The 19,509-nt window shown below is 28.9% G+C and overlaps 1 protein-coding gene across 1 annotated transcript in view; it reads right to left on the bottom strand.

Annotated features, from left to right (window-relative positions):
• Positions 1-19,509, bottom strand: part of LOC113376826 — a 141,719-nt gene that overhangs the window by 10,330 nt on the left and 111,880 nt on the right. The window contains exon 3 of the mRNA XM_026616889.1: positions 3,067-3,353. Within this exon, the coding sequence (XP_026472674.1) occupies positions 3,067-3,353 (287 nt within the window). The remainder of the gene's footprint in view (positions 1-3,066; positions 3,354-19,509) is intronic.

Raw genomic sequence — 19,509 nt, 5'->3', positions numbered from 1 at the left:
TTTATATAAAACACATAATACAATATGGCGTATTCATCAGGACGTGATATTGCTCTATATTTATTAAATATTCATTGAGTTAAATACAATAACTTGCTTTAGTCAGCTATTCAAATTCGATCGATGAATTAGAACAAATAGAAATCGAGGTGACAAATGAAGCAAACGTACAATTTAATATTACTATACATGAAGTAATATAAATACTAGAGAATCTAATCAAATATATTAATGAAGTTACATTAATTGCAATTATAGTAAATAAATGACACTCACTAACAAACGTAGTTTTAATTATAAACGAATTAAATATATACATAGTTCGAATATAATCTATTAATAGTTTCATATAAATATTTAATCATTAAAATAAAATAGAATATCATGAAATTCGTCGTTTTTACGGCTTATACCAATTCGTATGTAAGACTTATTGATATTAACTTCCCGTAAGGTAAGTTATTGTAATCGTCCAAAAATCGAAATGGAAAATTTTTACAATTCTTCACGCTTTGAAGGTTTCTGAACATTTTGGCATACCTTAAAAAAAATTGATGTGAGTGTATGTGTGTGTGTATGTATGTATGGATACAATTTTGCGTGCACGTTTTTGAGCGCACGGATCAACCGATTTGAATGGTTCAAAAACATTCGATTCCTATTGATAGAAAGGCAAAGGTTTTTGGCAAAGGCAGGTCCAGCCGTTTTGGTGATACGGAACAAAAAGTGCAAAAAATGAAAATCAAGTTTTTGAAAGAACGGACCATCCGATTTGAATGATCTAAAAAACATTCAATTTGTAATGACGGGGAGAAGTGATGATTAGATGGCAAAGGCAGGTCAAGCCGTTTTGGAGATACCGAGCAAGAAACGGCAGTTTTTGAGAGAACTAAGCATCTGATTTGAATGGTTCAAAACTCTTTCTGCTTGTTTTGACAAAATAATTGCTTTCGAAAAAAACATCCAATTTATTATTCTCAAAAAAGTTTTCTTTGTATATCGAAAATAATTCAGATTTTAATTTTAATTCTGACTAAAGTTCTAAAGCTCACTTATATACTTTAAATAAATAATTTTAACTTTGTAATTCAGTTTTTCTAAATCTTAAAAATATTAGACAATGCTACAGTATTTATTATAATCTATATGAAAACATTTAACATTTCTCGAACATTTCGTTACGGTACAGAAAGTTCCAGCAATCCCATGAATATGTATGTGCAGTTTGTATGCATGCATATTAATACTTGACATGTTTTCAGAAGAATGGATAGAATTAATTTTGATTTGTTCAAAAAACATCCACAATGTGACTATACTAATTTTGAGATTTAAAAGGGAGAAATATGAAGTATGTTTGTTCAAAAAAGTTTCCATTATTGCATTGAGTCAGCGTTCTACATTACATGATCGCATGTAGACCGCATTGCTTCTAAAGAGACGATTTTTAATTTTCGAATTTTATGTTCGATTTCTTTTAATAACAACTATTACTTGTATACAGATAGATCACATTGTTTGTTATTATGCTGTAGGTTGAGCATTAGTAGTTAATTCCCAGCGAATAGTTTTTGCGTAGATAATTTAGCAACGATGTACTGGTAATAATGATGATTTGTTATTGTGATAAATTTTTTAGGTACGGTTGCGACTAATGTGTGGAATCTAATTTAACTAACAATAAGACAAAATATGAAAGAGAAAAAGAAAGAAAAAAGCAATACAAAAAAATATTTTACAATTATAATCATCATTTGATGATTGATTCTGTCTGGTTTGTGAAAGCTCAAATTCTGGAAGTAGGAGTGATGTATAAAGAATCAAGTACCAAGGAACAAGTTGCGCAGAACAACAAAATTCGCAGGTCACCATTGTAACAATGATTCTTACAAGATCTGAGTACATATATTGATACATGGTTTCTCTAATATTTCAACTGCTTAGTTAACTGTTGATTATTAATTGAGATTCTGACTGATTTCAAAGAAGACTATTAACACTAATACTGGTAGTGATGGTGACATATTGATTGTAACAAGGAAAGTGGCCGCATAGTTGAGTTTAATTCTTGTTAACTATGTTTGAAACTACTGGGGCGTATGGCATCGTGCCTTAAGGCAAATTGCTGAAACTTCCCGTACCAAAAATTATTATTTTTTTAAAAACGATTAACATTTTTGAAAAAAATTTACTTCGAAATAATTAGATTTTTGAGAAACTATAAATTTGACAAAAAATTACTTTTTTTTTGAAAAAAAAAATTATTTTGGGAAAAAAATGTTTTCTTTATTTTGACGTATTTTGGAAATTCAAAGCAATCGTACTGCTTTAACTGCATAATGACGAAATATAGAAGCGCGTAAGCGCAGCGTCGCCGTCTAACGGATAAACACTGGTACGGAACCCATAGGAATGTAAACAAAATTTATACTTATTGTTAAAATCTCTATAAAATATCTGATAATTTGATGTGCATATGTCTAATGATCATTTTTGCCCGCCCAATGGCATTTTTTTTAATTTTCACTAGATCTCCGAAACCGCTAGACCTACATTTATGAACATTTGATCAGTTTTTCATCTTGTTAATATAAGTGAAATGTTTTTTGAATTATTCAAATCGGATGCTGCGTTCTCTTTAAAACTAAGTTACCGGTTTTGGCACTTTTTGCCCCATATCTTCGGAACAGCTAGACCTGCCTTTTCCAAAAACTAATCAGCACGTCTCCTTATCAATACGAATCGAATGTTTCTTGAATTATTCAAATCGCTTTATCTGTGTTCTAAGGTATGCCACAATATATTTTCATTTTCGATTTTTTTGCGATTAGTATAACTTGCCCTACGGGAAGTTAAAAATATATTTTGCTGTACATATATTGAATACTGTTATATTATATTCATAAACTTTGTAATGATTATTTTGCGATGTGTTACATTTTTCTGACAATAACTCAAAAACTCATTGTCTTTTAACCTATGTTAATGTCTGTCACCACCGTAGTGAAGACGTGGACTTGGAGATGGACAAGATGCCATGCACCACTAGTTTAAATTAATAATTACCTTATCATAGGTAAGAGCTCTGTTCTCCGCATTGCTTTTATTGCTGTGCAGCGTCGCATAGACAGTCTTCGAAGGTTTATTATTCGTGGTGATGACAGGATCAGTCGAGGGCGGCAATGCCGCAGCAGACACGACTTCGGCGAGTTCCGGACCCGCGGTCGCCGATTCTTCCAAGGGTCTCACATGACGGACGGCGTTCTCGATGGACGGAACCTCATGAATGGGTGGCGACAGGCCAGAACTGGCATTCGCCGAAACTGGCAGGCAGACGCCCGAATCTGGAAGGACTACAACAAAAAACTTAGTTAAAAAACTTAGTTAAATAAATTTATTATTTTAATTATTCAAAAGTCATCCGTAATCAATATTAATAAATATTATTTCAGACTCTTTTCACGCTTAATCATAATTTGTAATTAAGTTAAATGAATTTAAATTAAATTAGAAAATAAAATTATTATTAGGGGCTATCTGTAACAGGGGTAACAGGCGTTTTTCAATAGAATTTTAAACAATGTTAAAATATTTTTTTGTCTCTATTGGACATGTAAACCATCCAGCATAATATTGTCATAGCTACTGTCCCACAGGCTTACGCAATATACAGAACTGCAAAGACCCGTCATTTTTAACATGTCATTTTTTGTATTTTTAATTACAATTTGTCACACTTAGGGCATTCAGTAATTGTTTTGACTTTATTATATGGACTTTTGAATGGATGGCAACCCAGTAGTTGTCCAATCCAATTATGACCATTTAACTATACTCGAAGTATTTGCTGACATTTTTATTATATATATATATGCAACTATACCCAGCAGAAGCAATTTTCACTTGAGGTTATGTTTGAGATCTATAACCTCAAGTGGAAATTTGACATGTCAAATAAAATTGATCTATCATAAAATTTCGGTTTGCGTTATTATTATCGACTTATTTTAATCTTTTAGTCCTCGAGTGGCGGACAGCTAAGGTTATTCATAAATAAATCAAATTTTTTTTCACGAAATGTTTATTAAATTATGACTTATATTAGATAACAAAGTTAGAAATTAAACTAAATTAACAAAAACGCAATCTTTGCTAAACAATAATTAATATTATCAATCAAACTTTGGTAACAAAAAATATGATTTTACAAAGTGACACCTAGTACCGGACATTTAAAAATAACCAGCATTGAACACATATGTAGCCATCTTCACACTCTGGAATGTCTGCACATTTGTGTTTGACGAATATTCTTAGATATTGCAAAAAAATTCACTAATTATCCACCCTTTAGGCTGGGCCACACCGATGCTCTCAGCTAGAGATTTTCATTCTTTGACTAGAAAATACGAAAAATGGGGTCATGTAGTAACCGTTAGCACTCATACAGAACAAAATTGAATAATTAGAATAAATGACGTAAATTTTCACAAAAAATATAAATATCTTTACTGTTCGGCGCTAAGGGACGACGTAGTGTCCGGTGCTAAGGGACAGACAATGAAATTGTTTAAAATATCTAATAATATTCTACCATTTTACGGATAACAATCAAGTACTACTTTTATTTTTGAATTTCACTGAAATATAAATGCATAAATGCACTAGAATTACTTTCATTGATATTTAGGTGACGACGTGTTTTTGCGCCTAAAACAACAGAGGGTTGCTCCCGCCGTGGCCGTGTGCGTCACAGGTGAGTCTTGGCGCGTGATCCTGCACCTGTGTGCCCCCCGCGCCCCTTTCACTTATATTTTGAAATAAAAAAATTTATACTCGCTTAAATAATACGTGTTAAATAGAGTGTCCGGCTTTAGGTGCAGTCTGGCGTCACGGGACTTTCCCCTATATTTTGTTTTAAAATTATCGATCTTTGTTAACGTGTGACAATTTTTGTAATTTCTAAACTGTTCGAATGATATCTTAATTAATGTAAAAATCACACGTGGGGTTAATTGAAACAAAATCTTTGGGCTAGTTGTAACATACAAGAATTATTTACAGATATAAGTAGAGAAGATTGAATGGAATATATAGTCTATAATATGTAAGCATATGTAAATTGTGTTGTAAGAGACACTCTATATTTTATTTGTATTATTTAATAATTGTAGTTGATTTATGATTAAAATTCATATTACATATTATATGTTTTATTTGAATTAATTATAGTTTGCGTTGATGTATGAAATAAGTATTTTTTCTCAAAAATGAGTAAATGATAAATTATCACAGGCATTATTGTCATTTTTTTCGGAATATGTTACAATTAGCCCAAACACAGTTGTAACACCGCAATTTTTCTAGAAATTGATTAATTGTGAAATAATTAACAACAGTTGTAAAATTATTTTTACTTGATTCGTCAAATGAATAGTTACAGAAACTATCCATCTTTATTTCATAGAAGTATAATCACTGGATCACAATATACACATATAATCACCCTTACAGTATAAACATTCGAACATTAAATATAATATTTGTTATCAAGTTCTATATAAAGAAGTCTATTCAGTTTCTAGTCAAGCATAAATTTCATGTGCAAAAATAAAATATTCAATAATTCACACCCGTGAAAATATTAATGATTGCTGGAATAACAAAAAGATATCAGCAATAATGCTTGATAAAAAATGATAAAAAAAAATTAATAATTATCATGAAAAAATATTAACAAAATAAATAGTTAGGAGATCAAGGTACATATATAGACAACATCGCAAATAATTATACTTATATAGAAGTAGTTAATAATTTTTTTTCGTTCGAATTTATTATCTTTTAAACAGCTAAATTGAAACAAACTGTGTATTGGAAATGAAAATCGAATGCTTTTTGAGTTTCTAAAATCAGCCAACGTAATGAAAAATAAAATATTATATTAGTATATAATTTTGAACAGAAATATTTTCATCTAATAAAAATAGAATTTAAATGATAATATTTAAAATTGCAGTTCAAAAAATCAGATTCATTTATTTGAATCAGAATGTGGGCGAAATAATGAAGAAAGCAATAATAATTAATCATATGACCTAGTTGAAAAATTATTGTTTATAAAAGCAAATTGACGTAATTATTATTTAGCATATACTGTTTTTTATGAGACTTAATGTATATATATATATATATATATACATATAAATATAAATATTTAAAATTTACTTTCAAGTTTCAGTCAATATTTTACAGAACTTGAGTATTATTTAATAAAATATTGGACATTCCAAAAATATTCAATTTTCAGCGAAATTCCCGATATACCATGTGAATAACCAAATCAGAAATATATATGTACTTTAAAACTTTCTCGCTTAATGTTTAATAAACTTGTAGTATTTCCAAGTATATTAAACTGTTAAAGAAGCTTAAATAAGCAAATATTATTGCTAAGAACAAATCAAATCCATTCATTGAAAGTTTTGATCAAACATTTATTTATTAAAATAAAACAACTTTATCGAATAAATTAAAATTCCTTTGAGCATGCGCATGATATCCTTGATAAAATAGAATTCAATCTACTATTGTATTTAATGAAAGTATATTAAATAATGAATTACTAATATGTGGTAGAATAAAACGACCTCTTTAAGAAACTAATTAAATATTAACTACATATTGAAAAGATCAATATTATAAAATAAACAATATGTAAATCATTATTTAAAAAGTTCAAATACAATAATTGAGAACTTACAGCTTATATTCAGATATACTAAATAAGATATTTAGTATATATAAATTTATTTTTTAACAATTACATGGGTGAATGTATTATTAAAATTTTATAATGCAATCAAAACCACAATTAATTATAATAATATTCACAATAAAAATATTCACAAAACGTAACTTATGACAAATAAATTTGAATTAATACAAGTTAAAATAATATTGATTTCTATAATGTAACTGATAATTAGTTTAACACCATCGCGTAATATTATTGAAATATAATGTTGTTGTTTATGTATTTTGCTTGTATAACACCATCTTAACTACATAACAATTGATCGTCAGAATTATTTAATAACACACTACATGCTTTATTGTGTACTTCGTGAAATGAACTATATATTTTTCATTGTACTAAAAATATTTTATTTTGCCATTTCACCAAACTAAAACTGGTCTAAAATCACGTCTCGTAGATACATATTTACATAAAAAAGTAACGTTCTGTGCGTATTCGTTATGTTTGTTTATAATTTCACTATCAAATTATGCGAAGGTTATTCACTTAAACATTAGTATAAATTTCGAATTTTCATCATTTTCATCACATTTCGAGTTTGCGCTTAGTGCCCTAAACACGAAAAGGTTTCAATAATGAAATTCTTTGGTGCTTTCGTCATCGCCGCCCTCGTGGCCCAGGTAAATACCATTACAATCAGTAATAAACATTTAGGTTTTTGTGAGTTCAAAATAAATGAAATGTTTATATCGATCAACTTTTAGTTATTACAGTTTTCAAACATAATTTAATAGTTGTTATAAAAAAACTGACCTGAAATATATTTATATAAATATAAAAAAATAATTTATATCTCATTTACAGATCGCCACCGCTGTTCCATTCTACAACGGTGCTGATTGCGGATGCAACCACGCTGTGCAACAAGTGCAACCCGTTCAACATGTCCAACAAGTTCAACAAGTTCAACCAGTTCACTTCCAACAAGTCCAACAAGTCCAACAAGTGCAACCCGTCTTCGAACAATTCGTAGCTCAACCTGTCCAACACGTCGTCGCTCAACCCGTCCAACAAGTCGTCGCTCAACCCGTCCAACAAGTTGTCGCCCAACCTTTCCAACAAGTTGTTGCTCAACCTGCCCAACAAGTTGTTGCTCAACCCGTTGCCGTTGCTCAACCCCAAGCTGTCGTCGTCGAACGTGTCCAACACGGCTGCGGATGCCAACCCAAACCTCAACCCATCGTCGTCGAACAACAAGTGCAACCCGTCCAAGTGCAAGTTGAACCCGTCGTCCAAGTTGTGCCATCTCCCGATGTCCACGTCCACGACAAAGCCAACTACAACCCAACTTCTCACTCCACTTCTTACACTGTCTTGAACTTGGCTATGCCTCAACCTCAAACTGTCGTCGAAACCGTCGTCGTTGAACCCGAACCCGTTGTTGAAACCGTCGTTGTTGAACAACAACCCCAACCCGTTGTCATCTACGAACAACCCGCCCCATGCTGCTACGAATCTCAAGTTGTCTACCAACAACCCCAACAAGTCTACCAACAAGTTGCTCCCGTCTACCAACAAGCCGTATCCCCTGTTGTCCAAGAAGTTGTCTACCAACAACAAGCTGCTGCCCCCGTTTTCTACCAACAACAAGTTGCAGCCCCCGTTGTCCAAGAAGTTGTCTACCAACAACAAGTTGCTGCCCCTGTTGTCTACCAACAACCCCAACAAGTTGTCTACCAACAACAAGTGCCCGTTGTTCAACAACAAGTCCCAGTTGTCCAACAACAAGTTCCCGTTGTCCAACAACAAGTGCCTGTTGTCCAACAACAACTTCCCTGCGGATACTAAAAATTTAAAATGTGAACTAGTTAGGACTTAGTCCTATTATTTTGATATTATATAATCCTTGCAATTTTGTAAAGATTATTACATATTAAAATAAAATAAAATGAAATAAAAAAAAAACTTCTTTTAATTGAATAAGATATAATTATTCGACTCTATATTATTTTAGCAATACAATATTGCTAATTATATCTTTCATTAATATTTTAAATTTTCAAAAATTTTTATTTTACAATAAACTGTGCGATCTTCTTTTTAATAATTTATAAGTAGTCTCTTAATTAACATTTTATTCGTGTATATATATATATATATATATATATAATTTTTAATAAATAGTATATATATATAATTTTTAATTCACTGACGCAATTATTAAATATTTTAAAATAAGAAAAATAATATCAGAATTAAATATAAATGATTAATTACGCATTTGTTATTTTTCCAATTTAGTATATATATATATATATGTGTGTATATATATATGTATATATATATATATATATATATATATAATTTCATATTATATACTTATATGCGCAATATTATTTATTTTCTTAAAATTGACACGACCTTGCAGAACTACCGCCTTTTTTCTTATACAACTGAAAACTTTTATTTATTCGTACTATAAATATTAAGCAAAAATTCAGATATAGCAGTTTTAATTGAAAGTCGCTATAGTCAATTCATTCAACAATGTATATTTTTGTTGCCAGTATATTTGGTATATTATTTCAGGTAAATTTTTCAAATTATATAATAATTTATAATTAAATGATGCTTATAATTTTTGTTTAAACATGCAGATCATTTTGCCAAATTTAAAAACTTATATTAAAACGTATTATGTCGACATATGAATTAATTATTATCAATAGATTTATTTAAATACTTGTATTTTGCAGACAGAAAATGTTGTAACAATCTCAACAAATGGTTGCAACAAACAAATCTTGCAACCATTGCAACAAGTTTTGTACCAGCAGCCATTAACGATCAACCAACAGCCATTGCTATTGACACAGCAGTATCCAGATACTAAAAGCAGCATTATGATAGAAAAGCAATACCCTCAACAAGCGTTAATAGAACATATTTGTCCCCAAAAACTTGTTGCAGAAAATACATATTCAAAAATCTTTCATTTGAACAATCTACTACCATCGCAGCCAATTAATGTGGAAGATGTGTACTCGCAACCAACAATTAGGTTGCAAGTTCAACAATATCCTCGGCCTGCACTTGCCGAACAAGTACCAGTAGCATCCGCCAATCTTTTTTCAAAGCCGCTGATTATCGAAAAACAGGCCATGGTTCAACCGTATGCAATTGAACAAAAATTAATGCAACCGATGCAGAAACAAGTATATGTAGAGCAGCGACCACAACGACAACCTATTTTCATCCGCCAAGAAGTTCCTCAAATTAAACTAACTGAGCAAGTTTGCCCGAAACAAAATACTTTAGTTGAAGAAATTCGACCAATATTTTTGGCTGCACAACCTGCTGTCTCAATTCAACCACAAGCGGTAAATCAACAAATTAAGATAGAGAAAGAAAACGATGTCGAAGCAAAATCAGGTTCTAGTACAGTAACACTTTTAAATTTCGCTGGTATCCCGCCTAGTGCTCAGCCTATGGTTGAAACCGTAGTAGCCGAACCTGAACCCGTCGAACAACTGGGATCAGTTCTGTTTTACCAACCGAGAAGTTACTTAATGCAACCACAATTGATTCGACAGAGACATTATTAAGTTTTACATTTAAATCAAATTAATATATATGTGTGCGTGTATGTATATAGGTATAGTGTAGAAGTCATATGAAAAAGACTGTATTTAGTTAATTAAGATATTAAAATAAAATTAATTGAAACTGAAAAACCAAATTATTTCATTTGCGTTTTGTCATTTGTACAAGAATATGAATTTATTTACAGTTTTTTTGGAAACCATCTAACCATATTGTAGTTCTTTATAGTAATACCACAAACTGAAAATCTTGTTTATTCAGCAAAAATTTATCATAGTTAAAATGCTGTAAACGATTGTTTATAGTTTTGATTTGATGAAATAAGTACATTGAAATACAAACACAATGAGCATAGAAATAGAAAAAATTAATGTGCTTTGAATATACACCGTAACATTAGATATTGTATATTCGCAAACAGAATACGCTTTTACGATATTAAAGCTTTTACGGTATATTATAAAATAATATGTATATCGATATGTTCTATACAAGTACACATGGAAATGTTTCAAAAATCTAGTTCAGTTATAATTATGTGGTAGTAACATAGGTTTTCTCTTGATAATGTACATCATCAGTATAAGAAAAATTCTAAAAGTAAAATTATATATGGTTAAATTAAATATTGGATAGGTTAGGATTATATGTTTTTCACAACAGCTCATAGATGGAGGAGAAGTTCTGATTGGTATTCAAAAACAAAAAACTAGCGGTGCATGGCATCGTGCCTTGGCAAACTGCTGAAACTTCTAGTACCTACCGAAAACTAAATAAAGAAAAACTATAATTTTTTCAAAACTTGATTTTCTTGATTCAAAAATTTGATTCTTTCGTATTTTGAATTTGTTTAAAAATTTTGAATATTTTTTTAAAGCAATCGCGTTGCATGGTTGATTTAGAGACGTAATATTGAAGCACAAAGCGCCACGTCGTAGTCTAACGTGTAAACATCGGAACGGAACCCATATCAATGTATACAAAATTTGTACTTATGATTGTAATCTTTATTAAATATCTGATAATATGATGTGCATATGTCTGATGACCATTTTTAGCCCCCAAACTGCATTATTTTTCAATTTTTTTGTTGGACCTCCGGAAATGCTAGACCCGCCTTCTCAAAAATTTCACCAGTCGTTCATTTTGTCAATACAAATAAAATGTTTTGTGAATTATTCAAATCGGATGCTCGTTCTTTTTGCCCCATATCTTCGAAACGTCTGGACCTGCCTTTGCCAAAAAGTAATCAACACGTCTCCTTATCAATAGTGATCGAATGATTTTGAATTGCTGAAAAATTGTACCCACACATACATACACACACATACATACACACATACATACACACACATACATACATACACACACATGCATAGATCCATTTTTTCTAAGGTATGGTAAAATGTTAAAACCTCTGAAACGTATACATATATAAAAACCTTCATTTTCAATTTTTTGTGATTACAGTAACTTACCCTATGGGAAGTTGAATATTAGTATGTTGTAACAAAACTATTAGATGTATTTCAATAAAAAAAAAATTATGATTAAAACAAAATTATATTTAAAAAAACGTATATAATTAAGTTACTACTGAAATGTATACTTTTTAATCATATGATACTTTTTATTCATCGGATTGTTTATCTTTCGTAGTAAAACTTTTGATAATTTAAATTACTAGTCAAATTTATTTTCTAAATTACCATGAACACCATATTGATACAATAATTTGCTTGCGCACTACGTCAAGATTTGATGACTGTTAATGTTAATATTTGACGCGTGTCATTGTCACAAAAGATAAAATGATAATAAACCGTTAATATTATCATTTTAGTTACAAGTAATAATAGATATTTATAAACATTGTAGATAATAATTCATAAATATCCTGATTGAAAAATTTAAACGTTTTCAGATTTCTTTTTACAGATATGTACAAGACAATGAACTCATAAATTTAACAAATAAATACAATAAATTGAAAATTGCGCATTTAATTTTACATTAGAAACAGATTTAGATTGTTATTTCCACCAGTAAAAATTACTTAAATATTGATTAAGATTTGTGTCTACTTATTTGCATTTTACATATGCGTAAAAAATGTATAGTGCTCAAGTGCAAACTTGTTATCTTATATGACTTTAACTTTTTAAATACATTCCACAAATGGATTTATAACTTATTACAAACTACAAAAGTTGTAATGCAATTGGTGAAGACCATTAATTTAACGCCATCATTTTAGATATTTTTATATAGCATCTAAGGAATAACATTTTATAGTAACGGAAAACAATCAAAAAAATCTATATGCCCCTTGATAATTTTTTCACAAGCTTATTATAATTATTGTTATAAAATTTCCTTATTCGGTTAGGAAGATAATGATTGACAGTCACATAGTAGTGATCAAATTCTTTGGTTCCGGATCAGAAGAAAATAAGTATGTACTTTTAAAATAAATAAACTTCTACCATAAGTATAGTGGTATCTGGCACAATGAATGTCAGATACCATTAAAATAATCAAAGAAAAAAAACATGACTAATGCTTAATTGGATTGCTTTGACATTAATAACAAACTAGTGGTATATGGCATCGTGCCTCAAGTCAAATTGCTGGAACTTCCCGTGCAGGGACAAAAGTTCGAGGAATATTAAATGTTTTTAAATAGATTATTATAAATATCGTAACATTGTCTAATATTATATTATATATATAAGAATTATATAAACTGAATTGCAAAGTTAAAATTATTGGTTTAAAGTATATTAGAACTATAGTCAGAATTAAAATTAAAATCTGAATTATTTTCGATATACAAAAAAAAAATCTGAAAAAAAAATTGAAAAAAAATTTTAAACATTTTTTTTCGAAAAGCAATTATTTTATTGAAACAATCAGAAAGTTTTTTGAATCATCCAAATCGGACACTTAGTTCTTTAAAAAATGCAAGTTTTTGCACATTTAGCTCTGTATCTTTGAAATGGCTGGAGCTGCCTTTGCCAAAATCTAATCACCTCTTCTCCCAAACATTACAAATTGAATGTTTTTTAGATCATTCAAATCGGATTCTCCGTTCTCTCAAAAACTCTATTGGCATTTTCTGCACTCTTTGTTCCGTATCTCCGTAACGGCTGGACCTGCTTTTGCCACAAACTAATCAGCACATGTCCCTATCAATAGGAATCGAATGTTTTTTGAACCATTCAAATCGGTTGATCCGTGCGCCCGAAAACGTGGACGAAAAAATGCGTACATACAAAACACACACACACACATTCATTTTTTTAAGGTATGCCAAAATGTTCTGAAACCTTCAAAACGCCGAGAAATGCAAAAATTTTCATTTTCGATTTTCGGCCCATTACTATAACTACCCTACGGGAAGTTAATAATAATAATTTTAAACTCATATAAATATTTGAAGATTTTCTATCGTATAACTCTATATATAATACTCAAAATATAATCGTATCACATATAAAATTATTACTTTCTTTACTTAATTTAGTACTCCACATCAACATTTCAAAATTCCAGAATTTATATATTATGTGCAAAAAACAATAACTTTCGGCCTGAGATACGTATTGTACTATATGCGATTGTTATACTTTTCATATCATAGCACTGAACAAATCATTTTTACTATTATGCTAAATTGATTTTTTCTGTTCATATTAAAGAGAAGATTTTACACTTAAATTAGAGATCAGGCAATTATTTATTGTGATTCAAAATTAACCTATTATTTATTATTTCGGTAACGAATTTTTATGTTAAAACCAGCTGTTCCTTACCTTTCCTTTCTTTTCTGAAAAATTCTTTTTAAAACTTGATTACAAAGTATATTAGGTTTAAAAAAATCCAATTTTTCCAAAAATTTTGTTATAAAAAAAAGATTTCGAAAGCAATTTTCTTTAGGCCATACTCTATTAGTTTTGTTTCAATTTAGCAACATAATAATAAAATATCTGTGCAAAAATTTTACGAATATTGAATATTTTTCTTAATCCAATAAATTCACTAATTTATTAAATCAGGTTTGCAAATTTATTTATGAACTTTTTGTAATGAGTAATAAAATTATCGTCTCCAAAAACTTTAATAATGCGATAAATTTGAATTTCTTGGAGTAGAAAGTATAAATTCCAGGTACCAACTACATATTTGATTCAATTACGCTTATTATTACGATATGGTGAACGCCCTAAAAAAAATAAACATGTTATTTGCAAAACTAAATATTTCTGGGTTCTGAATTCCAAGCAGAGATAACGTAAAACGTTCAAATAAATTTAGTGACAAGATAAAACTTCTAAAAAACGTGTTTCTACTATATGTCTGATAGCATGTTAGATAAACAACTTGATAAAATAGGAGTAAAAGCGTACATAAATAATACCTACTCAATGAAATTATGATATTGAAGTTTGCAAATATTTTTCAAATCACAATATACATAAATGGTATTGATGTATAAAATGTATAATGTATGCCGGAATACCGGTATCGAAAAAATTGTAATAGAGTAAAAAAAAAGTCTAAATCTAAACGAAATGAGCAAGATGATAACACATAATACGTAGCAAATAAACAACTATCAAACTATGTTCAATAAAACTTCCAGTTAATTCCTAATTATAGGAAAATGTGTTTTAGCTATTTTTCTAAAGTTTGGCATATGTCCCATTTTACCCCATAGGCTGGGTGAAAAAGAACAGCCATCAGGCAAACTGATACAATGTCTGAAAACATCTGTTGAATCTTACTTAAAATTAATTATACATCTTATAAAACAATTAAACAACAGTGTTCACAACCAAATAAGCTAACAACGGAAGAAAATACTTTTGTCATAAATTTTAAAACATAGCCGTTTATCTCCTGACAGCAATATCATGGAATTAATGTGATGGCAGATTTTACCTCATTTACCCACTTCTTTCAAATATTCTTATTAAAAAATTTATAACTTTACTTGTTCATCAAATATTGATGGAGGACCTCTTTACCCGTGGAAATAACAGTTTGCATTGCCATCTCTAAAAAGAACGAGTTTTAAGAAGTCTGCACAAAAGCTCATAGAACTCGTTAAGTTCTAATTGTTATCAAAAATATATAATAAAATATAAAGAGGTGTAAACAATTTCCTATAAAACAAAAGTGTATTGCTTTATACATGATACGATATCAACCAACGTTATTCCATAAATTGTCAGTGCTCCAAAAGAGTGTCAGCAATTGCAGTTTGTGTAATCTAATTTTTACATACCAAAAACATATTGTTCGGAAAAACGTATTTATAAACTTCATAAATAACTAGTGGTGTATGGCATCGTGCCTTAAGGAAAATTGCTTGAACTTCCCGTACCGTAACGAAATTATATAAACTGAATTGCAAAGTCGAAATTATTTGTTTAAAGTGTATTAGAACTTTAGTCAGAATTAAAATTAAAATATGAATTATTTACAATATACAAAAAAAAAAATTTAAAAAAAAAAACAAAAATCAAAAAAAAAAATTAAACAAAAAAATTTTTTTTACAAAAGCAATTATTCAAATTGGACGCTTAGTTCTCTCAAAAACTGCCATTTTTTGCACATTTAGCTCTGTACTTTGAAATGGCTAGATCTGCCTTTGCTAAAAACTAATCAACTCTTCTCCCAATCGTTATAAATTGAATGTTTTTAGATCATTCAAATCGGATACTCCGTTCTCTCAAAAACTCGATTTGAATTTTCTGCACTCTTTGCTCCTTATTTGCGTAACGGCTAGACCTGCCTTTGCCAAAAACTAATCAGCACATCTCCCTATCAATAGGAATCGAATGCTTTTTAAACCTTTCAAATCGGACATACAAAACACACACACACATCCATTTTTTCTGAGGTATGCCAAAATGTTCAGAAACTTTCAAAACGTCAAGAAATGCAAAAATTTTCATTTTCGATTTTCGGCCCATTACTATAACTACCCTACGAGAAATTAAAAATTTATGTTACACAATATTCTGAAACCTTTCATAAACATATGCCATAAGTTTATTTAAATGTTTATTATTTTATAGTATTATAATATAAAAACAGACATAAATAATTTTTGGTAAAACATTTCGGTTTAATGTTTACTATTTTTATAAAAACTGAATTTTCAAGTGAATATTGTCACAAAGTCTTAGTCTAAAAAAAAATCTTTAAAATTTATATAATAGGTTTAAATCGAAAATTTATTTAAATCGAAAAAGTAAATAATATAAATAAAATTGATAAAATAATTATATTTTCTATGATAATATGGATACAAAAAATATCAGTTAACAAGACATTTAATAAAGTTTTTACACCATCTTATGATAAAAGAAGAAATGGAAAATTACTTATTGATGATCCGTGTTAACATTTTCCGATAAATCAACGAATGAAAAGTGCTTAGTAATAATTTTGAAAACTATTTTAACAAATTTCGCGACCTTGGCCTACTGCACGGCCAATAGTTGTGGTCTCCCTGAATAGTGAACCAGTCAAAGGCCACGTGCTGATTGCACGCACTTTCAAAAATTGCATGCGTCAAAAATTCAATTTAGTCGAATCAGAACACACGCAATGTCGAAATGACACTATTTTTTAAATAAAAAACATCAATTTTACAATAATATAATTGAAAAAATTCTAATTGTAACATTAATTACAAATGCAAACTTCAAAAACTTGAAAATATTGTCTTCGACATTATTTAATAAAATTTCTAATGTTCTATAATAAATAAAAAAATGGCTTTAACATTTCTAATGAATAAAACTGCTAATGAGTTTAAACTGTAAAACACAAGGTCCAGCCATTTTGAAGATACCGAGCTAAATGTACAAAAAAATGGCAGTTTTTGAGAGAAAGAAGCATTTGAGTAATTCAAAACACTTTCTGCTTGTGTTGACGAAACAATTGCTTTTGGGAAAAAAAGTTTTCTTTTTTTTCAAATTTTTTTTATTGTATACCTATCAAAAATAAATCAGATTTCAATTTTAATATTGGTTAAAGTTCTAAAGGTCACTTATATATTTTAAGTGAATAATTTTAACTTTGTAATTCCGTTTATATAATTCTTATAAATATTAGACAATATTACATAATTTATAATAATCTATTTGAAAACATTTAATATTCCTCGAACATTTTGTTACGGTACGGGAAGTTCCAGCAATTTGCCTTAAGGCACGATGCCATACACCACTAGTTTCTTTATAATGTGGTATTAAAAAAATACAACCCTAATATTTTACTTTTTTATCACCTAACCCTATTTTTATAGCCATTTTAGTAATTCTATCATTTTTTATCCCGCGTCCAGTCATTGAATATCTTTGACATAATTTTAGTTCAGATTTTTGAGCTTAAAGAAAAAGCTTATTTCTTAATTTAAAATACAATTTATTATTATTACGGGTTATCTAACCTTAATACTTTTTTCAATTTTGGGTTTAAATTTTCTTTATTTTACTTTTTTAATACGGAATTGACAAAATAAATAAAACTCCTTTTACTTCGAAGAACTATTTACTTTTATCAATGGTTGCCCACCCCTATTTTTTTAAACTTTGGAATCTATTTTTTTTTAAATTTTAATTTGGCCTATTATTTGACATAATTTTAGTTAAGATTTCTCTTGAGTACATGAAAATGCTTGAGTATTACTTTAAAAAATAATTCATTTTTAAGGGTTGTCGAATCATAACTCTCTTTTCCAATTTTGAAGTCATTTTTTTATTTTGATTGTTTTAATGCGTTTTAATGCGGAATTGAAATATATATAGAACTCTTTTTACCTCAAAAACTATTTATTTTCATCAAGGGTTTTCAACCCCCAGCTTTTTTCAAATTGTGGAATCAATTTTCTTCTAATTTTAACTTCAAAGATAAGGCGTGATAAAAAATGAATTTTATTTAAAAAAAATCTATTTTTATCAAAGTTGTCCACCTCTCCCATTTTCCCATGGTACAAGTTTTCCCGATGCGTACAAACACTACATAGTTGATAAATGGTTTGCATAAAGTGCAATTTTCGCAAAGAAATAGAGAGACTGAATATTACAATAATCTGAAGGTCAACAGTTTTTGATAGGAAACTAGTATTAAATGATTTTGATGCCATTTTAAAGGTCTTTTTAAAAAATATGATGTACTCATTTTCAACTCCCTAGCTCTTTATTGGGCCGAGGAATTATTGGAAACAGCTGAAAGTGGCCCCTTTTTTCAAACTCGAAAATATGAAAGACATTGAAATATGAATGTGATTCTAATCACATTAATCTTCGTTCATAACAAATACTGTAAAAAAACTATTTTTCATTTTTCATTTCCTCGTAACAATATAATTTAAATATGAATTATCAATTTTTACTTAGTAATTCAAAGATTACTGAATTAATGAGAAGCGCGGTAATAATATAACAAAATCTTGAAGCTCCTAATGTTTCAGTTTAAATATACATAATCAATTTCAGAAAAGGTTGGCACTTGCAAAGACTATTAAGGGACAATTATGTCGATTCAACAAATATTTTTAAATAATCTCTATAATAGATTACATGAGGTTGGGGTAAAAAAGACCAACCAAATCTGTAGCCTGGCAAAGGCGTAAACAATCGAAAATAGTAAATAAAAATGCAAACTTGGTTAAAAAAGCAATTTTACAAGAGATAAATTAAATAAACAGTTATTCTGACGGAATGCCAGATCAAAAATATTTACTGTGTTATCTGTGTAAAGTTGTGCATATAAAATTTATATTCTGCATTGTGTGAATATTCTAAATATTTTTTCGTAAAATCCATTTAAAATTAGAAATAAAATATCAAACATATATATATATATATATATATATATATATATATATATATGAAATATTGTTTACAAACTAATTGAATATTTTCATTTAATTACATATATTCCATTAAAATTTTTATCGATACTTTTACTGGTACCATTATTTAAAAAAATGACATACTTTGGCCATTTTTCTTTGAATGATTCAAAGTGCAATAGTCTTTCCAATAACTTATCCTATTGATATGTTGCAAATCTTAGACAAAATTGAAAATATTTGGAAATTTGTTCTGTTATAACAGTTTATG

Source organism: Ctenocephalides felis, unplaced genomic scaffold (assembly GCF_003426905.1).
Source record: "Ctenocephalides felis isolate EL2017-DRISC unplaced genomic scaffold, ASM342690v1 CF-g0.4_SCAFFOLD_01886, whole genome shotgun sequence".
NCBI classification, from domain to species: Eukaryota; Metazoa; Arthropoda; class Insecta; order Siphonaptera; family Pulicidae; genus Ctenocephalides; species Ctenocephalides felis.
Note: the sequence above shows the minus strand (reverse complement) of the source record. Positions and strands in the feature narration are given on the sequence as shown.